Source organism: Dermacentor variabilis, chromosome 11 (assembly GCF_050947875.1).
Source record: "Dermacentor variabilis isolate Ectoservices chromosome 11, ASM5094787v1, whole genome shotgun sequence".
Taxonomy (NCBI): domain Eukaryota; kingdom Metazoa; phylum Arthropoda; class Arachnida; order Ixodida; family Ixodidae; genus Dermacentor; species Dermacentor variabilis.
The window spans coordinates 60,073,883-60,098,289 of NC_134578.1; the positions used below are offsets into that span (position 1 = coordinate 60,073,883).

The window sequence follows — 24,407 nt, forward strand, 5'->3', positions numbered from 1 at the left end:
GTTACACTGGAAGCTTGCGAAAGTAATATTGATGCTTAAGAAACAAGAAGGAGGGTTTGTATTGGAGAACATTAGGCCCATTGCGCTTACATCAAACGTAGTAAAATTCATTGAGAGGCTTCTTCACCGTCGCATCATGAAATTTATTAATGATAATTCCATTCTTAGTCCCTGTCAGATTGGTTTCAGGGCTGGCTGCTCCATCTGGCATGCCCACGTCGACTTAGAAAGCCGAATACAACTCGCTCGACGTCATAAGCAATACGCTGCCTTAGTGACGCTCGATATCGCTAAAGCATACTACACTGTGGAGCACAGTATATTGATCAATCGGTTAACTTCCTGTGGTGTTCCTGGTTATATAGTAGCGTGGATTCGGTCATTTTTAGGTGAAAGAGAATTCTATTGCTACGAAAGGGGCGTTTCTTCTTCTAGACACAAACAAACGAGAGGCGTACCGCAAGGCTCAGTTCTTTCCCCGGTACTTTTTAATATTCTCATGAGCACACTACCTTGTCATCCAGAAATAACCACTTATGTTTATGCAGACGATATTGCGTTTTTTGCATCTGCCAACGACATCCACACGCTATACCAACGACTGCAAACTTACCTTTATGATCTGGAGAGGTGGTTAGATGCTAGTCACTTCACACTCAATGCCAGCAAATGTGCTGTTCTCGTATTTCCGATACGTGACATAGTGCACATTTCATTGTCTTACCACCTTCAAGACATACCACAGGTGGAATCTGTTAAATACCTCGGAATTATTTATAACGCCTCTCTCAACTGGCGCTTACATATAGATCATTTGACTGGGAAAGGTACCCGTGCAATTGGCATATTGCGTAGGCTGAGCAGTCGTCGAATAGGAATGCGAAGAGATACACTCCTAATGATATATCGTCTGTACGTTCGCCCTGTATTAGAATTCGGTTGCGTGCTCTTCTCTGGAGCTCCAGCCTACATGTCCCGTCCTCTAATCCTCTTAGAAAGAGAGGCATTACGTCTGTGTTTAGGTCTTCCTAAATTTGTTGCAAATTCTATTCTTTATCTAGAATCCCGTGTCCCGCCACTTTCGTGCAGGTTCCGGCTTTTGACGGTGCAGACGTTCTTAAGGATTTACGAATCACCACTGCGTCATCCCCAGATAATCTTTATTTCACAACCTGCGTTGTTTTTCGGTGTCATCTGGCCGCGACTACATAATCCGCAAATTATATTCGTGCAAAAATTACTTGACTGTTTGGGCGTGCGCATATGCGATGTTCTTCCTATTACCGACAGAGCTGTTGCCACGGATATTCAATTTGATGATATCTTTCCTAATAATGCAAAATTACTTCCACACCGTATTCTAGACGGTATATTACAAGATCACCTGAAAAACCTTCAAACAAACGTTGTAATTGCTACAGATGCTTCACAATGTGAAGAAAAGTCAGGTGTAGGAATATTTTCCCCGATTCTCGATTGGACATTTTCTCTTCGACTGCCAGATTTCATACCGATTTTTTTAGCCGAATTCATGGCCGTGGTGCTGGCATTACGCAAATTAGGACCATCAATTACGTCAGCCGTGATAGTCACTGATTCTTTATCATTGTGCTCCTCCCTTACTGCTTCTAATGATTCTCGCGTAATGAGGACATTTCAATCATTGGTACCTGGTTACTTGAGAAGCGTGCGTTTGATTTGGGTGCCTGGCCATAAAGGACTAATCATTAATGAAATTGCAGACTCTCTAGCCAAGGCATCAATAAGTGGCCCGATTCTTCCTTGCTGCCCTTTGACTGCTTATGTTACTGCAGCTAGATTTCGCAGGAGTATCATTATACAGTCAGTATCAGGCTCCACAATTACTAACTCTGTGGATTACGGACATCTCCTGCACCCTTGGAACAGAGATTTTTGCCGAACACGGAAAATTGAAGTGTCCATAACAAAGCTGCGCTGCCGTATACCTGCATTGAACTTCTACCTCCACAGGTCTGGTCTGGTCCCCTCACCATTATGCTCATTCTGCGGCGAGGCGGAGACAATCGACCATTTCTTGTTGTCTTGCAGACGTTTTTCTATTATAAGAAAACGACTACTCGAAATCCCGCTTCGCTCTATTGGTCTAACTTTATCAGTGCCAGTGATCCTATCTTTTGGAGCCTCCATTGTTGGGTTCAGCAACAGAAATGTTTGCTTGGCGATCCAAAATTACCTAACTGAAACCAAGCGATTTCCATGTTAGATTGATCGTTCTCCCTCCCAACCATAGCTTTCTTTTATTTCTTATCTTTTATTAACTATTATTGTTAATATTATTATTATCTTATATCCGGTTTTCATCTGATTATTTCCTTTTTCTCCAAACACAAAACGTTCACTTTTAAACTCACACGCCCAAATTGTTAACTCCCTTGTTATCATTATTATTTAGGCACCTAATTAAACCGCCCGATTCTTGGCCAATCCCCCACTGTGGGTATGTGCCACGGCCACTCAGGACAACAACAACAACAACAACTACCGATTTCCGCCGGACAGGTCAGTCAGGAGGTGCAGTCTACGCGATGCCAAGGGCGATGGTCTCTGTTGCTTCAGCCAAGGGGCCCTAAAGGTCCAGACGCTCAGCATCAGTTTAACCTCCAGGATCGCCTTTTCACCGGACACGGCTAAGCCGCGCACGGTTAGACGCGAGAGGGCCCAACCCTCGTGTGCTCGGGTGCGCGGTGTCGCAACACACCACACGCCTGCTGACGCACACGCCTGTGCGGGGAAGTAGCTTCAATACTTCTTCCCAGCATGCACTGATTAACATTGGAGAAACTGCGTCTCCTTGCCTAACCCCTTTCTTCACAGGTACCTTTCTACTTTTATTGTGGAAAACCAAGAAAATGCATACCTAGCGCATTCTGCCAACACTGAACCGTGGGTGTCCCAATAAAGATAGAGCACACGGAACATAGGAAGAAACCGTGGTAGAGCAAACAACGACCTGAAATTTTGTAGGTGTAACATTCAATATAGGAAATTGAACATTACTTACAAAGGCGCTAAACTGTTGTAGCTGAAATCTTGGGAGTTTGCGGAACGGTGCGTGAGATGGGCGGAATGCGTAATGGACAGAGGCGACGATCGGTTGCTTATTAGAGCAACAGAGCGGGTGGCCAGTGAAAGGGTAAGACACAGTAGAGGGCACAAGAGCATAAATTCTGTGTCAGAATTAGTTCACTTTACTCATGTCCGGAGTGAGGTTGGAGTTACGGGATATGTATGTATAGAAGGAAGTCTTGTAGTGGGAGGCTGAGTGCAGTCCTGCTAAGGCTGATGACAAATATATTTAAGAACATAGCAACGACAAAACTTGAAAACATACAACTATAAGACCCCGTAAGGTGTCGTAACGTTATAATGATCAAAATACAACTCGTGGTTGCGAATAAATCATTAAAAAGGAAAAAAAGGAAAAGGTAACGATAAAATTAAATGTGCGATGGGTTGACCAAGTTTGCTGGTACCAGGTGGATTTCTCCGAGCGTAGACAGAGGTAACATGATCGTCGCTTCGAACAGCCTTCATCCCGCTGCGGGGAATTAAACAGCCTAATAATGAAGACGCCTTTGCACGCGCGCAATTTATGCCGCAGGTTGCCTTTGAAAGCTCTAGACCGTTTGTTTGCTCAGAATCCTATAAATGTTGCACGTTACACGTAGCCTGTTGGCGTTCAGCGCATCAATTGTTGTGGACATTCTTTCACAAATGTTCGATGGTCAGCGCCAGGTTCACCGCTGGACTACAGCTAAAATGTGATGGAACAAACGGCCTGTAACTAAATCAGCCGATGAATAATTGCCTTCTTGTGGTTTTATGGTAAAAAAGAAAAAAATGTCTGGTCTTTCTCCTTCGTCAGGTTACAGTTTTGAGCAAGAGAAGATCGGCGAAGGGGCCTGGTTTGTGCAGCGGAAGCATAATCACAAGGAACGTTATTCTGACGGCAGCGCATTGTGTGGTGAGCAAGTGAGTCATTTCAAAGCCTCTACGCTTCAGAGGCGCTGCTTGTATTTTTCTGGGCAGGGGCCTGCAGGTACATAATATACTGGTCTGAGAGAATAGCTGTGGCCAGTTTATATCTACCTCTCATTAGAAGTAACCCGTTTTCAAAAGACGGGTCCAATTAATGATAGTTCCATTGTGGATGGGCAGCTATATCATTTCTTCCGGCAATGCAATGACACGCATTAACTGTACTAATGGAATAGACAATAGCTTTGTAAAAAAAATTATGAGGGTTCAGTGTAGCGAAAGCTAAAAGGGAATGAAGGATTTCCTAAAAAATAACTTGTCGAATATAGGTTTTCACGGACGTTTTTTTTTTCTGCACTCTGCTGAACTCTTGAGGTGTTTCGGTTCGGTACAGCTGCCTGGACGCCGTTCTGAGCCTCCTATTTACTCAAGAGGTTCAAATATTGTGTGACGCTGCGCTACGGTTTGCTTTGCTTGATTTTTGGCAGTCATTTTACTTATGTGTTTACATCCTGTTTTGGTTCGATGGCCCGTGTTTACCATCACTATCTAATGGAAGACAGTAACATAGAAGGACAGGGGGGCATAAAGCTACGGATGGACAGATAGGCGGACATAGGTGGAGCGAGACAGAAAAACAGGCAAAGTAAAATAAATTAAGCACATTCTGGGGATTCACTTGCAAATACCACGATACTACTATGATGCATCCCTTAGTGGGGCACTATAGATTAATTTACACCATCCGGGTTTCTCTGACGTGCTCCCAATGCACGGTACACCACGTATCTGCATCTTTCTCCCGGGTGCACAGCGAAGCAGGTAATTAACACATAGCGCAAACAAGCCGTGAAGCGACACACTGCCCCCCTCCCCTCTCTTTCAATAAAAGAAATCCGGCGGAACAGTACCTACGATCACTATGTGAACTGTGCAATTAAACGAAACTGGTCATATGTGAGACGTGTACTGCCTGTGAACTGCTTCGCGGTTCCCTCTGGCCACGCCGAGCCTTCTTGTGGCGCCAACGTGAGAACCGTGCGTAACCTCTGCCATATACACAGTGACCCAGGTTGACATCAAACAGCTTAACTGAAGATTGGCCCACACCTGCAGTTGCACATAAGTTGGCGTCAAGAGGTTCACTGAAGAGCGCCACATACCCATGAGAAGGGCCGCGTTTTAGACCGCGCTACTCTGGGGATCCTTGTCGTACCGTCGTCATGATGCTGCCACGGTCTTTCTACTGTCCTCTTTTCATCTTCTTCATTCCGTCCTCGTCATACTGTCGTCCTCGCGCCACCATGGTCATAAAGTCGTTGTCCCGTCAATCGTTGTCATAAACTCACTCGTCATCCCATTGTCATCTTACTGCCGTACTTCACGCTCTCCTCTTTAAACCATAGTCACCACTTCAGAACCGCCATAATACCATTGTGGTCATACCACGTTCCACTGCATCACTGTGCGCTTAGAAAGCCGCCGGGTACTCGAGTATCTCAGAGGACCGTAGCAGTTTCAATATGAACGCTATATAATATTCGTTGCACTGACATATCCCGAAGGAAACAGGCTCTTCAAGTGCCCAAGCAATGTAGGCAGCGAAAACGTCGAGTCCGACCATAGCTAACACTTAATCATTCGCGTTATGCACTCGTAAGGATTCTGTGAGTTCTTTCTTTCTTCCTTTTTAAAAAAGCACTGCATTCACAAACGGCCGACGTTTTTGGTGTTATAGCTACATAGCCAGAAGGAAAATTGGAGTTCTAAGCAGGACGCCTCGCCTTTCTAGTTCACTTAAGTTTGCTCAACGGCAGTCAGTGAACAAAGACCTCGTGGTGGGCGCTAAAGCAGTAGAAAGAAAAGCGCCGGTACCGATCTCATGATGGCAGTCGATGGTAGTGCGTTAGTATACATAGCGAGTCAACGTTTGCCACTGTCGGAACGAGTTATGTATGAATCGTGTATACTGCAGTGGGACTCTCCTGCGCTTCCCTAAGAACACTCAGCGCCACCAAGCGCATCTGCCGCGAAGCCTGCGCACGGCCTCCGAAATCCGTGAAGCGTCGGCGGGTGCGAGCCCCGAGAAGCGCGTCATGCGCGGCAACCAGGCGGCCATCTGGAGGAAATAAACTTTATTGAAGACGAGGGTGAGGGGGAGGTGGGAGACGAGATCAGGCACCTCTCTCGTCCTTATTTCTGGGCACACTCCGCCATCTAGTGGCACGGCCGAGAAATCCGCTCATGGCCTCCGAGACGAGAAACGCACCGGTGCGTGCGAACGCTGAGAATTGTTCCCTCGCTTGACTCGCATGCTCGGTGACCCAAGTGGGTGAGATGTTCATTGAAAAGCGGCCCATACCCAGTGCATTCAAGGCGCAGCTCACTAAAGCGTTGGCGTGGAAGGCGTTGTTTGAAAAGTGGCACATGCACATTGTGATTGCGGCACCAGCCTGCTAATTCGTCGGCTTGCTGTCCTTGAGGAAACGCTGTACTTTCGCTCGATTCCACTCAGCATCGGAAAAATTCAAGGGATCATTTTCGTCGTTCTATAGCGGCACATTCCCAGTGGCACACACCAATTCACTCAAGTCGACGCCAAAGAATTTCTTTGAACAGCGCTACCTGCCCTGCCTGCATCTCACAGTGAGTCACGTCGACACGAAAGACGTTCGTTAACGGGCGGCACGTATGTGAACAATGCCACACACTCAGCGACCCAAGCTGGTCTGATAGTTGGTCTCAAAACCTGCTACCTCAGCAAAACAGCCCTATGATCCACGTACTCGACCACGGACTATTAGAGACCCAGGTTGGTAGGAAAACGGTTAGATACAAACGTACATATGTACATAGCCCCTGAAAAGTGCGGGAAGTACGCTAAGAAGCGTAATGCTTTAAACGTTGCAGCAGCGCCCATCTCACGATGACTGTCGATTTTAATTCGATCAGCATTCCGTCAATGTATCCACACATCGCACTGCTGACACTACGGTTTTCCAAAATCTGCAGTGGTCATTCTACACACGACAAACACTTTCTTCGCTATCTACCCACTTTTGTATGGTAACTCGATTGCCTAGGTTGTCCGCGATGGTATGAGGACAACTGGACAGCGAAGCTGGAAACGATGATGGTGCAATTGGGACGGTATTATGACGACGTGAGACAACGGACGCACGACAGTGAATGTCTGGCAACAACGTATCGACAACGATGGCATGAGAATTGTGGCATAAATCACGATTGAATGACGACAGCATGATATCGTTAGAATGAAGGAGGAGGTATGATGTCAATGAAACTATGAAGACGGTGGAACGACGATGACATGACGACTATCGGATGACGTTTATGACGATGTTAAATGAAAACGCAACGATGGCGGTATGACGATAATAATATAACGGCGACTGGGTGCCCCGCGAGCTCGCATAGATCCCAAACGTTGCCAAGCATAGGCCATAGTTAGCTCGGTAATTCGTTAGTTTCGTTAACGAATCAAGGTCGACATTACGTCTTGACGAATATAGAAAAGCTACTTATTTTCGGGAACCTTCCCCAGATAAAAGATGTACCTATATTGGATAAGTTACGGTAGTTCTCGCTTGGCTATGAACACGCCTTTCTCGAGCTCGGCTGCGTGAGAACATGTTTCCTTTGCAACGACAATGTTTCAAAGGGAATTATTGGGAAACGATAAAGCTACTTGCTTTTATACGCCATGATAACCATTTTGAGGCTGGATCATGTATTTTCAATTTTAGCGGGTATCGCTATAGAAACACTCAGGTTTAGGCCTCTCGAACCCCTTCCGCCCACTCATTTTAGAGCTCTTTTGAATAAATCAGCACCATTGGAAAACAATTTATGAGCCCTCCCACTCTGTGAAGAAGGCCGAGCAGTGAAGCTGGGGTGTGCTTTAGCTTAATCGACGCATCTGTGTATATATACGTATTATTATTATTATTATTATTATTATTATTATTATTATTATTATTATTCCATATATGGGGCTGTCCGTTTCCCTCCCGTAGAAGCCCATGTATTGACAGCAGACGTGAATTCTACAAAATTTACAACTTCTCCGTGAACTACGCAATTATGAAAAATAGATGAAACTTAGCATAACGCTAGAGTCATCTTAGCGGCTAATTGTTATAAAATTTGTTTCGCGATCGATTTTATAACACAAGGGTTACAGTGTTTTTCTGTAACCATAGTCCCTACGTAGAAGACCATGCATTACCAACAGACGGTAATTCTGTTACGTTCACAACTTCACTGTGAACAAATTTTTAAAAGTAAATGGAACTCGGCGTAATTGTAGAGTCATATTGCGGCCAATCTAAGGACGATGTTTCCAAGATACCTATATTACATTAGAAGCTACAGAGCATTCGCGAGAAAGTGGAGACGAGATTTTTTTCCTGTCGACGCGATGCGTAGACGGATGGACATCGACCACCGCCTGAGGGTAGCTATATACAGCTTCACTGTAGAAAGGCACCTTTCGGATGTCCAAGCGTTCGCAGAGTGTTTTTTGTATTTTGTTAATAGAAAACAAAACATGCAGTGTACATTTGACTTGTTTCATCCAATGTGCACAATGATTTCGCAATATTTTCTTAGCAGCTCAGAAATTTCAAAAACTAAGTTTTGCGGGTTTTACGTGCCAAAAGCACGATCTGAATATGAGGCACGCCATAGCGGGAGTGGAAGGGGGCACTGGAATAATGTTGGCCACCTGGGGCTCGCCAACGGGCGTCCAATGAATGGTACGCCGTCATTTGCACGGCATGCCGCGCAATAATACAATGCACAGCATCAATGCACCGTATCCCACTTCCCCTTGACCCAGTGAGGAGTAGTGCAGGCTAGACAGACGCTCTGCAGACCTGCCTCTCCTCTTTTCTCATTAGTAAAAATCTCCTCTTCCTGAATGCATGGCTCACGAGCGTTTTTTCAAGCCAAGCTTGTATTGGCTCACAAGTGGTATTGTTGTGGTCACGCAAAAACCCAGTTGCTTTCAGAGCCAATCAGCTGCAGGAAAAGTTGGTTTCATGAGTTAATAGCTGAGCTAGCGCCGGAGCGTGTCATCAGTGAGGATTTCAGCTGCATAGGCGCGCGCTCACGCCACGTGCGCAACCAGTCAGAGCTTTTTCTCGTCCGCCTTGTAGGGAAAGGGCATGAAAGGGGCTTGCGCGCGCTGGCACCCCCACCGGCTTCGTTTACATTCAGTTCAGTCTCGGAAAGCGGATGGGACGGCTACACGTTGTGCGTCATCCCGAGGAACGGGCAGCGTTCGACGAGCAGTGGCGAGAACTGTCCCGTGAAAGGGCTCGCCATCGACGCGCCGATAGGACCGCCCGAGCCCAGGCAATCCGACAGCAACGAGAAGGTCCCGAGCTGAGAGAGCGGGAGGCCGAAGCACTCAGGCACCTTTACCTGTCGGGTACTTCACTGTGATGAAAGCCAAGTGCACGCAGGACAAGCTTAGCTTACCGCCATTTTCCGGTAGGGGAAGGGTTGGTCATTTTTTCCCATTCCGCCTCCATCGTAATGCTGCCGCCGCGGTGGGGATCGAACCTGCAACATTGTTGTCACCAGCGCAACGTCATCCCCACTGAAGCTTAAGAATGACCAAAATATAAAACATGACCCCAGTTTTTTGGTTGATGCGGAGAAAATACTTAAAAAAGATCAGTGGCTACGAATTGAATGGTGTTCATATTGTTTAACATTTAAAATTATTTATTTTATTGTTGATGTGTAGGGCAGGTTGCAGAGAATAAAGCACCAAACGGCCCGCTCTTTCTTCCGGGAAGCAAAGTCTAACCATGGTAGTAAATTCATTCAAGTGAAATTAAAAAAAAACATAAAATTCTAAATGTCGGACGTTTGCTAGCATGTTTGCTCGCATGAGCGCTGATTGCAGAGCATACGAGGGCATAGTGCGGATAATGAAGCATTGCAATATGGCGTGTGGCATGGAGGAACGAAACAATATAGGAGAGGCCCTGACGTTACATTTTTGAACCCGGAAGTGCAGCCATGTTGGAGTGCGACCTCTCTTTGCACCTCCAATCAGGTCACCGGAGTAGATAAGCGCGAGCTTTCAACTTTCAATGTAAGGAGCCGCCGGAAGTGTGTGCGGCTGACCGGAATAAAGCCTACGAAACATCTGTAACAGTTTTAGTGAAACAGACATGCTCCTGTGTTTTTCTGTAGCAAGTCGTCAACGTGCTACAGAAATCGCGCCATCATTACTAGAGCGTGTGTTCGTCTGGCTGACCCGCACACTCACACAACCAAAACAGAACTTTCAAGCTTGCACACCCCACTCCTAAGTCCGCTGGGCTCGCGAATAGAATGTCTTGCAAAACTGACACGGGCCGAAAGAAATCTTAACTCACTTTTCAGAGGCCTACAGCAGCAGCGAGAGCTCACGATCGCGGTTGCTACGGCAACGTTGATATTTGGCGCATCAGCGCCAGTGCTTTCTTCCGAAAAAACGCCGCGTGACCTCCGCCACACTCTCGCCAACTTATCCCGGCTAGTCAGAGCCTCTCGTGCGCTTTTTTTGCTCCATGGCGTATGGCAAAAAGTGCACTTGCTGGATGTGCTGTTTTTGTCCGAAATGTTGACGCATGTTGTTTTTCAGAGGCCGCTACGTGGAGCAGGTAACCGTGATGTACAACTTCACGCTGGATGGCAAATTCACCGGAGTGCAGGCTCATAAGGTTATCGCGCACCCAAGATTTATAAAACGAGAGGAGATCGTGCATGACGTGGCACTTGTGAAAGTAAGTTATTATTTCCGATATACACTATCTACGATAATGCAAGCACTTTAGCAGTAGCAAAGCTTCGAAATGTCCGCACATAAATAATTGCTGTAGCCGTTTCGTAATTATTCGTTCAATATATCTAACTATTCCGCATGAAGATTCACACGGCTTTACGTAACAAAGCCGCACAATAAACAGTTCGGTGCTTTCGAATTATGAAGCTAACCAAATATTTCACAACTTCCAGCCGTAAAGTCTGCTCACTGCTATCTGTCTGCTTAACAAAGTATCCCAAACTATCACAACTGAAATAAGGACAAATACTTTCAGAGCAATGCAGGAACTATATGGGTGACACGAGTGGATGTTGAGTTTCGTGGCGGTATCTTCAATGAAGCCCTGTGATCGTAGCTTGCGGTCTGTTTTTTGTGTTTCTTGCTGTCTAGTCATATAGAATGCAGCTTTATCTTTTACGCTACCACCAGGGATGAACTTCTTGGAACAGACCATATTGCATTTGTCTGCTGCACACAAATTTTTTAGCAGCTTTTCTTTTACCACAACTTTCGGTCTTTCTTTAACTTCAAATTTAGAGTTTCCGGAAAGTTAGTCATGCATCAGCCATTCATTATCGATAATCTTGTTTGCAACCAGACCCTAAAGATCTTGAGAGGGCATTTGTGCAGTTTCTTTTTTGACGATCAGTGGCATTGTATTTAAATCTGCTCAATTAATCTGGAGACATTAATGTCTAGCCTTGTGTCTATGTCTTCTTGGTATTTTCTCTTTTCCTTATATCCTCTATATCTGCCACATATAGCCTGATACGCCTGCAACGGCTGTCCTGCTATCAATTTGTTTTCTCCTTTTCTTCCACCAACACTCGAAACGTCTCTCCCTTACTTATCTCTACTGACCGGTTAATGCCTACATCCACTCCATATCTAAGCGCTTCGGGAAGGTGGACGTTTACCAAAGATTTCGCTGGGTGAAAACCGTCGCCTTCCATGATGTTATGCCGAGTTCCTCTGGGTTTTTGCTGCGGCAGAAACATGCCTCCTATTGCGTACATCTGCTCCGGTATGTTTTTGTCTATGGCCAACAAGCTCGACTTCCCTCTGTGTTATCGTACAGATTTTCCCTGATATTTTATTTCTTGCCATTCTTGTAAATCTCCATGGTCTTTTTCGTTTCCATTCTTGGTATCGAATTTACAGTCTCTCTTCCTCTTGCTTCCTTTCTGATGACTCCTGATTGTCTATTTAGGCTTTCAGTTACTTTGTACCTGGTTGCAAATTGCCTTGACCTCTTCCCTACGTTTTATTGCCGTGCTTTTCAGGTTCAGATATTGGCGTGCTTTAGCCATCTATGGATTTTCATCCATGTCACTGAGTTCCTTCTCGCAATTTATTTTGCTCTGCGCTTCTTTGACTTCAAAACAGGCCAAATCCGCGTCTCCCTGCACTGCTTCATTTGTGGTTTTACCATGGGTTCCCAAGTGCGAAGCGGCTTACCGACGTTTGCTTAACATCCAATCGCGACATGATGTCTCACGTTAAGCACAGAATTGAACTTGGAAACATTAGCTCTGGCACCACTACACATTTCTGCATTCCTTACACCATCTCATACTTATTGCAGCCCCAAAGTGCTCAATGTTTCATTATTGCTGCAGCACACTTCTTTTTCAATCTTAGATTATCTTGGTAGATACTTGAGTTATTCTTTCCTTTATTTATGCGTACACCAAAGTATCTATATTGCTTGACTATGGGTATCACTTGTTGTCGAATCGAGACAACGCCATCGCTCATCTCTTGATCAAGCAATATAGGTCCCGATTTCCCTGTGCTAAACTTCACGCTTAGCTTTGTCGTTGCATTGCCACACACACCACCGTGAGGTTTCGTAGAAAGTCCAAGCGCGACAACACCGTCGCCGCTCGGCCTGCGTTGTAAGCGCAAGTGTAATTGTGCCAGTTGAGCCTGCAATCGCGGCTCAATGTAACCCGTGCGAAAGGAAAGAAAGCGGGGAGCAAGCGCACAGTCTTCCATCGAACGCGATGCACCCAACGTCGCGAGGCATAGGAAGGAGGGCGCTCCTGTTCTCCGGCTGCAACTGCGCATGTAATGGCTGCGTCCAGTCGCGCGGCCGTGTCTTGACAGCGATCTGCATTTGGGGCAGAGTCTAGGGCTGTCGGCGGCCCGTAGCCTTGTGCGCGCTGTGTCTTCTCGGTGCTCACTTTGCGTTGAAGCGATAGACAACACGAAGGCCGCTTCGCTCACTGCTGCTGCCTCGTTTCCTCACGCCAGCGTTCTGACAGCGACTGTCCGCTCTCATCGAGTGTGATGTGTTCATATTTGCTGTGTGCGCTCACACCATGCTTGTTAACTTAGTTGGGAAGCAAATGTTTACAAGTTGATACGGTCGATGAAAGTACCAATCTTATTTCGTGTGGCTGTCTGCTAATTCGCTATCGCAATCTATGCTTCGGCTTTCCGGCGAAACTGCCATCTTTTCTTGATAGCGGTGGTAGGTTACACATTCAATACAGTGAGTATAAGCGAAGTGTGATTCTTGTGGGAGCTGAACGGCGGTGAGGTGGGGAGGGGGTTGTAGCATTTAGCAGTAGAAACTTTGGATAAAATGCACGGGATGGAGCTGCAGTTTCAAAAGAAACACCAGAGCGAAAAATATATTTTCAAATAAAAGGAACAAACGTGCACAAAAGTTGCCACAAATGTCGCCGCATATAGGCTGCTAAAGATTATTAAAGAAAATATAACATTAGTGTTAGCCTGAGCATCTTATCATGTGTCCCCTTGTCTTTCTTATATAATAATATTTATTTTTTGAATCTTATTAACAAATGCAGCATTAAACCAATATTTAAGTTTGTGAACTTGCGATTAAGAAGACAGCTAGGTTTAAGCTTTCGTCACGTGCTAAACATACCGTGATCGTAAAAATTTGAAAGAAGCCGCTTTTGTGTACGCCGCGTTCGCAAGAACTGAGCCTTGTTAGAAGGCATGGCACCTCCTAAAGGTCTGTACAATAGGTTAATACTCAGTCATAGTTATTCACAAATATTTCTGCGGGCTACATACTCACTGATACTCGTGTCTATTCACGCTCATCAACGCTTACAAATGTTAATCCTACTCACGCACATAGACACTTGTCAGCAGTCACTTATTTTTCCCGCCACCCACAAGTTCTTATAATAGCCTTGGCGTTTTTTTTGCCACTGCTGGACCTTGCGTCAATAGGCCCCAATCATCATCATCATCACCACACCACCACCACCATCATCATCATCACAGGTGCTCGTACATGCGTCCTCACACACTCATGATGTCCAGCATTTACGCTTCGCTCGAACACGCTGCAACCCACACAGTCCTGTCATGGTGTTTTGGTGATGCTTAACTCAGCTGGCACTCACTTTTCATACTAAGGTCTACTCAAATTCACTGACATTCATTCTCCTTCATATCCATTTGCAGTCATACCTTTCGTAACTCCAATCAGTTTGTCTCATATTGAGCGCCGAGTATCAAATGAATGCTTTATGGTATGACTCTGATGAGTGCTTCACGATTGCTCTGGTCGACTTACTGTTGTTTGGTGTGGAGCATGCTGTAAAGATGCTTCATACGGTGAGTAGTGCTAAGGATAGTTCATTACTCGAAATATTTGTCTTCTGTCCACTAACGGCCACACGGCTACTCAGTGAGGTTCTGTTTCGTTTGAACGCGAATAACGTTGTCGCACTTGAAGTAATTCTTCAGCTGTAGCTGCTGCGAGATTTGGCGCTAAAAAATACAGCTTCGATTGAATAACCTGGTACATTTTGTTATGATAAAATAGAACCTGTTGAATCACAGTTCACAATTATAGGCAAATGCACCTACCATTTGGCCAGTTAAACCTTGGCAAAATTTTGTTCTTAAACAGCAGCATCACTGTTATATTGGTACACAGATGTGTGTTGTACACTATTTCCTCAGAGGCCTATATGCAAAAAAAGATACTTCTCAGCAACGGAACAGTGCATTAGAATTGATATGACTTTAGCTCCAAAATTGAGTTTAGATCAAAGCAGTGTGACATAAGAAGGACGTTATCTGTTCAGAATATGTTCGGTTTGTTTACAATTGATCCCTGCTAAACGTTACACTTAACAGCTGCCAGTGGATCTGGAATTCGACAGGTTCACGAAACCAGTGTGCCTGCCTACACAGAAAATGGACGTTGCAGGAAAGATTCTTGTTGTCGCCGGCTGGGGTAGGACAGGATGTAAGTACCACGATTTCCACCTTTAATTGGACATTGGTTCTCTTCTTCACACGAATATGGGCAAATAAGAAATACCACAGACGTGCAAAATGAAATCACATAAGTAAAAGCACAATAAAGCTATAAATCAACTCATATAAATGTGTGATGCATTCAACCTTAAAGCTTCGTCGCGTGATCGTTGTCATAGCCAACAAATCCGGCAAGATCAGTCTCACAATGAATGCCAAAGTTAGATCGATTAGCATTGAAGCAAAGTGTCGACAGACCGTACTGTAAACGCGGAAACCGGTCATGTATGAGGAATGTGGGAATATATATTGAAACAAGTGCGTCTGATTATATTGTGTGTCCAAGCTAAGCTTAGCCAAGCTGCTCAGCGAAAGGAAAAGAAAAAATTGAAAAATGCGAATACAAAATAAAATTACAGAGCCTACGGTGTACAACCGAACATCATAGTTTTTAAAACCGTATGTTGCAACGTGTTCGCTATATCTTTTTTGTTGTTGAAAACCGTTATTAATGTTAGCTGGTACGCCAATATATGACGAGGGTTCAACTCCGCCTGCATCCGGGAAAATTTAAATTATTTTTTCTTGTCCCTGAAGACCGGCACATATGCAATGATCCAAGTTTACGTTAAAAAAGGTTCCTTGAAGAACCGCACTTATCCAGTTACTCTTAACTGTGTAGCGGCTGCAATGATACTATTTCGACTGAAGTTTAGCTGGCCGTGAGACGAGGATGAAGCAGTGCTTCGCCCCACGTATAGTACTTTGGCAAATGCACGTTTCGAAGCAAGATTTTCCAGCAAAACTTCCCAGATTTCCCTCTGGGGACTATTTTTGGGGAAGAAAAATGCGCGACAGAAGCTCTGGCCTGAGCCTCCCTGCGAGGCAGTATGAGGGGCGCAGTGCCCACAGTAACGGGAGTGACTAAGAAATATCGCCGGTCACCTAGAAGCAGCTGAGATTACCTAGGAGCGGTCTCTACGAGCCTGGCTTTCTGTACCCGATCATCATTTCTTGCACCTAAGCTGGTCATGTGCCCACTCTCCCGCTGATTGAAATCTTCCGTGTAGCCGAACGTTATTTGTATTTTGAGCCGCTGTTTGTACTTAAATAGGTTTTTACACATTCTGAGTTTCGCATGCATTGCGAAAATTCACACATCTGACAGAGTCCCCAGATGGGGCTTCAGTGTGAGAAAATAATTTAGTATAGAACGCAGGGTATGGTTGAAGAAATGTGGTGCAGTGAAGGTGTGTCGGTGCAGTAATCCTAAATGAAAGAGATAGTTGATATCCTAGACGACATTTGCATCGCGTCATTTTGGCTTTTGCGCACCTTATTGCACAGAGGAACAGTTATGGTGAGCCAGTGCTGTTGCCGAACAGCGATCATTCGATGTGTGTGAGGTGCGAGCGTCGGAAATGGTAGGCGTCTAATTCAGCTTTGCCAGGCACCGCGAGTGAGTCTGGTCAACGAATCCGCATTTGCACGTGTTGATTTTTTTCAGTGCTTCCCGAAATATAAGGTACTGAACTTTTCAAGTAGCAAGCAACACTGAGAAAGGTATGCGTTGTAATAATTGCTTGTGTAGGTCATGCAGAAAGAAAAAGCCACAAAATGAGATCAGGCGGTGCTTTGAAATAACGAGATTTGTACAAAAAAGAAAGCCAGGAAGGCTGTCCAGCAGGCTGCATGGCAGGCTGCGCGACAGGCTGATAACTTATAGTAGTGCCACAAGAACTTCAACTAGTTTGGCTTAACATCAACACATGAGCGAAAACATGAACATTTTTCGTCGAGATTGTCAAACGGGCCGATTAGAAATTTTTGTTATATAAAGACGAAAACATTCTTAGGTTGCGAGTAGGGGGTCTATGGTGGGGGTTCCGGTCAAGGCACCTTAATTATTGTGGGTAAACTGACGCATTTGTAACCACGGCTGCAGAATACGAGAAATACCGTGAGCAGTCTTTCTCATGCTCCGTTATTACGATTTTAGACCTATCTCGGCTAGGTGAAAGCAGATGTCCGGTGAAGCGCACTAGCAGGTTTCGCACATTTTCGTGAAAGCAAAAATGTGAATGAGCATTCTCGCGATAAAAAAAATATACATGTCTCGTGTTTATTCTTCTATGCTTTGATCTCCTGAATATATGCTCAATCGTTAACTCGGGCATTTCAGGCCTAAGAAAAAATTCGATTCACTCGTTGCTATTGCTGCGGGCACAATTGAAACAAATTTTGAATTTGAAATGCTACCAGCGGGTTACGCCTAATGGCGAATTAAGAAAGGCTACATAAGTAGTTGCTTCATGACAGGGAGCTATACCTTCTCAATTAGATAAGCTGAGCTGAGGCTATCGGTTTTGCTTTCCAGTGTGCTCGGTCGTAATAAAAGACGTCTTTAATATAACTCTTTAGTAACTCCCAAAGCACGCTAAATGTAATTTTGGATAGCAACTGGGGCTGGTTCTTCCTAATTTCTTTTTTCGTGTCGGCATCTTGAGTATTTCTACGCTGCTGGCACGTGTGCAGTCGAGTGCGAAAGTTCAAAGACTAGAAGTGCCACTAAATTCTTTTCTTCAGTGTTTTGGCATAAAACATGAAATCGAGTGTACTGTCCACGTGCGCCTGCTTGACGAGCGCCATACTTTTATGTCTTTTGACCTTGCATGGGTGTGTTAGAGGAAACAAATCTTGTTTTTTTTACGTATGCCGTGGTCTCTAAACTTTTGCACTCGACTCTACTTGCTGATAAGTTTTCGGGGGACCGAATTTTAACCACTAATAGCCTAAAGTTATCGCTCAGGGCTGGACGCGCGTGGTTGATTTGGAACTCACTCGAATGTTACCGTTCATACTATCTCTTGTCTATGTTCTTGCCGGACCTTGTTGTCCTTGTTACCTTGTTACCGGACCTTGTTAATAGCATCGTGCATTAATTATATGCGCGACGCTAGTAGTCTACTTTCTGAAATTAAGGTAGGCAAGCATCAGCGATTACGATGTAACTGTCCACGAGTCACCTATTAAATCCGATGCGCTTGACACGCAGATAAGATTTCGACGATGGTCGCCCCTATCGTTGTGCTACTTGTATTGCTGGGCTCAGGTTCGTCCAATAGACAGTTTCCTGACTGGGGTTTGTTCCACTGTGCCAGTGTGTGACCGCAACGTGACACTATGCTGTTGAATCATTGACCCCATATATTAGGAAGTCATGCGTTCTCCTAATTTATTGCAGATGTCGCGTTTCCTAGTTTCAGTAGCACATTTTCTTTCTTAGCCTCTTTCTTAGGCGGGTTTCAAAGATAGCGCAGTCTAGGTATGCGCGCCGGTCCTGTAGATCTAGCGCCGGTGGTGTGGGGAGCGTTCCCGCATTCTTCCCTTGCGGCAGCTAGCGTTTCGAGACGCTGTCGTCGAGACGCTGCACCTTTAGTCCAAGTTGCGGATGGTGCCGTTTGAGACGCCGTGGTCCTCTCAGAATGAATTCCATGGTTCATGCATCCCATCCCTACCTCAACCCGTTCAGGAAGGCATTCCTTTTTTCACCGACTGGAACTGGAGGTGCAATCTCCTTCCGCCTTTTTGTATTTCTTTCTCTAGCGGCAAACTACAGCAAGAGCCTTCAGCGTGCTGAAGTTGTTGGCGTAACGGATGAGCTGTGCCAAGATGAGCTAAGAGGAGTGAGAAATAGGAAAGAAGGCACACCTGGACCTGTAATCTGCGCCTTCGGGATAGGCACTGGAGCCTGTCCGGTAAGTAGGCAATTGAAACGGTGACTTCGGCTTCAGATATCAATCGAGGCGCCAAGTTGTACAGCGTCAATTACACATGGATATAACCCCTTAATTATCTAGGTGCGTTAAGAATAGATCGAATAAGCGGTGATATTGCCTCCCCCTGCCTGTTCCTAATGTAATCAATGAGTCAGGTTGCTTAAAACACCCTTTGGTTTAGGCTAAAGGTGTTTCCATTTATTTCGAGATTATTTATGTCTCTGAACAATAATAATAAAAAAAAAGCTTGAAGGAGCAGCGTTAACAATGCCCAGTACGGTTACTTATACTATACTGCCAGCTACATAGAGGAGCAAAATACAAAATGAAACAAGAAAATGTGCATAGGTATTGGTAAATAAGATGAATTAGCATATGAAACACAAATGCACTGAAAAATAAGTGAGATTATAAACAAATTGATTAAATGTTTGCATCATTTCCTTTCATGGCCGATGACAAGTTGTGGCCTTACACACTCATCAAAAAATGTTCCAACTGGCGCAGATTGAGAAAATTTGATAGCTGCGTCAATATTGCATGTAAAAATATTAATGATCCTAACATACGATTTGTGATAATCCTGACAATAGTACAGAGAATACTTGTGGAATGCGGGAGATCAAAATTCAAGACGGAGAGTAAAACGTGAACAAGATGAAAGCAGGAGCCACAAGTGGACTTGTCTTTCTCAAGACGACGTATGCTGTCCTCGGCACAGTATATATGGACACTGTTCTTCTAAAGGGGAAAGAGGGTAAAGTGGATGGGCGAGGTGACGACCGAGGGTGTGTTAACGGGCCCGAGTGTGTGGAATCGAAAAGAAAGTTTATGTGCTACTGAACATAGGTGAAGGAATGTGAGGTAGGGCCACATTTCAGCCGGTTGACTTGTCACTGTAGATTCGGCAGATAATGGTGCTCTTGAAAACACATATTATTAAAAAAACGAAAAGAATGAATAAAGAGAGGGTGGTGGGGAAGTTGGAATATTGTTGACAACGCAACAATAAATAAAGAATAAGAAAGCAATAAACAACTCAGTGAAAAATAACCAACTGCTGTTGCCTATAGTTTGAAATTTCGCATAGCGAAATGATTATAAAGCTCCTTTTGAAACACTCGTGCACTAAAAGTCCAATATTCTAGACAGTCCAAAATTCGATAAAAACCAACAGGCATATAAGTTTCGAAGGAAGCTTTAGAATCTATTCGCTATGCTAAATTTCAAACTATGCCATTAAATTAGGCATAGTTTATGCCTACTGGTTTTTATTCACTTTGGACATTTTGGAATATTGGACTTTTATTGCATAAACTTTTCAAAGGGAGCTTTAAGAGCCATTCGCTATTGAATTTCAAACTATAGAGCTCTTGGTTATATTTAATTGGGTTGTTTAATTTATTCTTTTTCTTTGATCTTTTTTTATCATTGCCACCTACCTATTTTTTCATCCTTTTCGTTCTTTCTTTAATATATTTAGTCTTTTTTTCACGAGCACTGTCTTCTGCCACTACATTTATTGTCTCATTTATTGTCACTTTCGCCGCTATCTATGGTCTAATTGGGGATAAGAGTTAATGGAGAATACCTTAGTAACTTGCGATTCGCTGATGAAATTGCCTTGCTTATTAACTAAGGGAACCAATTGCAATGTATGCTCACTGACCTGGACAGGCAAAATAGAAGGGTGGGTCTAAAAATTAATCTGCAGAAAACTAAAGTAAGGTTCAACAGTCTTGGAAGAGAACAGCAGTTTACGATAGGTAGCGAGGCACTGGAAGTGGTAAGGGAATTTTTCTACTTAGGGAAGGTAGTGACCGCGGATCCGGATCATGAGACTGAAATAATGAGACGAATAAGAATGGGCTCGGGTGCGTTTGGCGTGCATTCGCAGATCATGAACAGCAGGTTGGCATTATTCCTCAAGTGAAAACTGTACAACAGCTGTCTTACCAGTACTACCCTACGAGGCAGAAACCTGGAGGCTTAAGAAAAGGGTTCTACCTAAATTGAGGTCGACGCAACGAGCTATGGAAAGAAGAATGATGAGTGTAACGTTAAGAGATAAGGAGAGAGCAGATTGGGTGAGGGAATAAACGCGAGTTAATTACATCTTAGTTGAAATCAAGAAAAAGAAATAGGCATGGGTCGGGCATGTTATGAGGGCGGAAGTTAACCGATGGTCATAAAGGGTTACGGACTGGATCACATGAGAAGGGAAGCGTAGCAGGGGGCGGTAAAAAGTTAGGTGGGTTGATGAGATTAAGAAGGTTGCAGGGACAACATGGCCACAATTAGTACATGACCGGGGTAGTTGGAGAAGTATGAGAGAGGCCTTTGGCCTGCAGAAGGCGTAGCCAGGCTGGTGATGATGATGATGATATATTGTGCCGAGGAGAGCGTTTGTCGCCTTAAAAAAGACAAGTCCGCTAGTTGAAACATCGGCTGCTGCTTTCATCTTGTTTACGTTTTGCTGATTGTCTTGACATTATTGTAATTTAGTTTTAAGAACAACAACCAATTGAGAACGACCGCTTGTGGTCAGTAAGATATTGCCCCTAGGTAATAAAATATACTGGGTAAGCTAACGGACCGAAGTTCTTCAGTAGATTTGATGTGTACAGCACTACCAAATGCTATTTTAGCACTTTGAAGTCCGATGATTTCCTGTATGAATCGTAATCTCTTGCTCAAGATATTCGACAACGAGAAATATAAAGAAAGATATTTTCAGAAGTGTGCGCATCAACAATGCTAATCAAACAATTTTTCAGCATTATGGTGCAGGTGGACATGGCTCCACCTGAAATTTCACAAATGTCCATGGTTCGCATCACTTCGAGCTTAAGCCTCAGCGCTCATTTTTTTTGGAGCATGCTGCCTTATTCACATAACCTGCATCGGCTGGCTCAATAATAATCTTGAGGTTATTTACGGCCATATTGCAGGTCATTAGGCTGGTAAATTAGAAACTACGAAGAGCCACATGCCGTTCACAAGTAACTGAGCTTCTGGCAGTTTATGAGAAAAAAATTATGATTATTGCTGAAACCTCCAGTGGGATTTTCTTTTATTTCGTCAACTCTGCCGATCAGATGTATAGAATATGAAATTTTTTACTTCATTAGCATTATTCCGACAAGAAACATTTACCATAAAAATGATACGTCAGTAGGTCTTCACGTTGCAAGTACGCCTAAAGTTGTTATGACCGATGTCCATCGTGCTACAAAAGCAAAACCTTCGCTGAAAATAAAGTTTATCAGAAAACAGTTTTACACTCGTTTTTATATTGTGCCCCTACAATAATCATGTCTTTCCTTGTCACCTACAGGGGGATTCAGGCGCACCGTTAACGCTCAGGGGCGACGATGGAAGAACACTGCAAGTCGGAATTGTTGGTTCGGGACAAAAAAAATGCCCCCCAAGTAGACCACCGTTTTACGCGCAGGTCTCCAGTCACATGCAGTGGATCGAAAAGGCTCTACACAACGTCCGAATGTGGAGGAAACATAAGTTTGTCCGAAAACAAATTTCACTTCGCATGCCATGAGACGCCCTACTATTGCACCGTTGTGGGAAACTCAAGACGAAAACATTGGCGAAACGGTTAACCATATTGAAAAAAGGATAGCTGTAAAACGCATACGGAAACAGTGGGCATGAAAGATGAGAAGTGCGTCCTAAACTGAGTTTATTAATAAAAGTGTTTGTTCTGCTTTAATGCGAAGAAGAATACAACAGCCCAATCACACAAATACTGTGTTTCGGCTAATTGGTTCATGACTTCAGCAGAAACAGTACACGTTAACAGCAAGTGAGAACGAGTTGAGGGAAAGGAAGGAGGTGAGAAAGCGCCGTAGAGTGTCCCTTTCAAATGTACTGTTATTTTGAGAAGTTCTCGCTCAACTCAAATACGGAAACTCAAGGCGACGGCAGAAATTCGCTTCGAGTGTACATATAGTTGCTATCGCAAGCAAAATGCATCGAAGAGCTGCATGTGAATGCCCAGTAAATGGCGCTCAGTGATCTATGAAGTATCATGAAACTGATTTTTATCAGGGAGAGCAGCTTTTCAATGTTAAACAGCACATCCTGCACCCCCGCCCCCACTCAAACTTCAAGTTGGCCCATCCAAAAAGTTAGGTTGGCCCAACCCTACTATAAGCTTCCCCATGCACATTATATGGAGCGCTCTGTATTTATATGGGTATTCTCTCCGATCATGTTTACGTTTTTCGGTTAAAATTCATCCTTGTCGCTTATAAAGCTACTAATCATCTAGATTTACTTTATTATAACGAATAAATGCCTTAGCAAATTGCGCATTTTTGCGGAGACACAGCGCCCGAACTTTTTCTTATGACTTTTCGCCTGACGGAGCTGGGCAACTCGCCAAAGTGTGCTTACGCATTAAAAGGGAAGTATACGCATAAAAATTTCACATGAAAACCGCATGCCACATAGTGTCTATGAAGATCATCGTCAGCAGGAGCAGCCTATTTTCATGTCCATCGTACGACGAAGGCAACTCCCAGCGATCTCCAATTACCCCTATCTTGCGCTAGCTGATCCCAACTTGCGCCTTCAAATCTCGTAAATTCATCACCCCATCTAACTTTGCGCCGTCCTCGACTGCACTTCTGTTCCCTCGGCACCCTTCCTGTAACTGTAAGGGCACACCGCACTGCGCATTACACGGCTTGACCAGCTCCATTTTTTTTTCTCTCAAGGTCAACTAGAATATTGGCTATCCCCCCTTAATCTCCGGTCCTCACCGCTCTCTTCTTCTCTCTTGACGTAAGGCTCAAAATTTTTGGTTCCATCGCTCACTGCGTGGTCCTTAATTTGTTCTCGGCTTCTTTGTTATCCTCCAAGGTACTGCCCCATATGTTAACACTGGTAGAGTACAATGACAGTACACTGTTCAATGACTGTTGTCAGCTTCCAGTCAGGATTTGGTAATGCCTACTGTAGGCACTTTAGCCCATTCTTACTCATTTGTAAATTTCGTTCACATGATCAGGGTGCCCCATGGGTGAGGGACCTAAACGTACTCCTGCACAGGCTCTAGAGGCTGACTGGCGATCATAAATTCTTGTTCCCGTGCCAGCCTACTGAATATTACCTTTGTTTTCTGCATAGCAAGCTTCAATGCTACTCTGGCTCTTCCTCGATTAAGGTCTTCGATCATTTGCTGCCATTCATCCCCAGTGTTGCTGAACATAAAAATGTCATCTGCAAACCTAAGGTTGCCGATATATTCGCCGCTGATCCTCATTCGAAAGTCTTTCCATTCTGATAGCTTGAATGCTTCTTTAAATATGCAGTGAATTGTATTCGAGAGATAGTGACCCCTTTCTTGAAAGGTAAATATATAATTTTCTTGTGAACCAAGGTAGTTGTGGTGCATTTGTACACATTTACGAAGATATTCCCGTATGCGTCCTTCACTCCTTGATGTCGCGATGCCTCCATGACTGCTGGCATCTCTACAGAATCAA

The 24,407-nt window shown here is 44.4% G+C and overlaps 2 protein-coding genes across 2 annotated transcripts in view; both read left to right on the plus strand.

The window, feature by feature from the left end:
* Positions 1–11,216, plus strand: part of LOC142563294 (brain-specific serine protease 4-like) — a 28,228-nt gene extending 17,012 nt beyond the window's left edge. Inside the window, exons 4-6 of the mRNA XM_075673848.1 lie at positions 3,908–4,014; positions 10,685–10,826; positions 11,142–11,216. Of these exons, the coding sequence (XP_075529963.1) occupies positions 3,908–4,014; positions 10,685–10,826; positions 11,142–11,216 (324 nt within the window). The remainder of the gene's footprint in view (positions 1–3,907; positions 4,015–10,684; positions 10,827–11,141) is intronic.
* A 3,788-nt stretch (positions 11,217–15,004) lies between these two features.
* On the plus strand, positions 15,005–22,595 carry LOC142564498 (fibrinolytic enzyme, isozyme C-like). The gene is made up of 3 exons (XM_075675516.1): positions 15,005–15,110; positions 18,728–18,879; positions 22,238–22,595. Exons 1-3 carry the CDS (start codon positions 15,059–15,061, stop codon positions 22,454–22,456), a joined length of 423 nt encoding a protein of 140 aa, XP_075531631.1. The 5' UTR covers positions 15,005–15,058; the 3' UTR covers positions 22,457–22,595.
* The last annotated feature ends 1,812 nt before the right edge of the window (positions 22,596–24,407 follow it).

Bases quoted from the DNA above. Each gene is read 5' to 3' on its own strand.
- LOC142564498 (XM_075675516.1), top strand. From the start codon at position 15,059: ATGGACGTTGCAGGAAAGATTCTTGTTGTCGCCGGCTGGGGTAGGACA. The intron at 15,111-18,727 runs GTAAGTACCACG...TTCTTTCTCTAG, and splicing joins CGGCTGGGGTAGGACAGGAT to CGGCAAACTACAGCAAGAGC. The intron at 18,880-22,237 runs GTAAGTAGGCAA...TGTCACCTACAG, and splicing joins TAGGCACTGGAGCCTGTCCG to GGGGATTCAGGCGCACCGTT.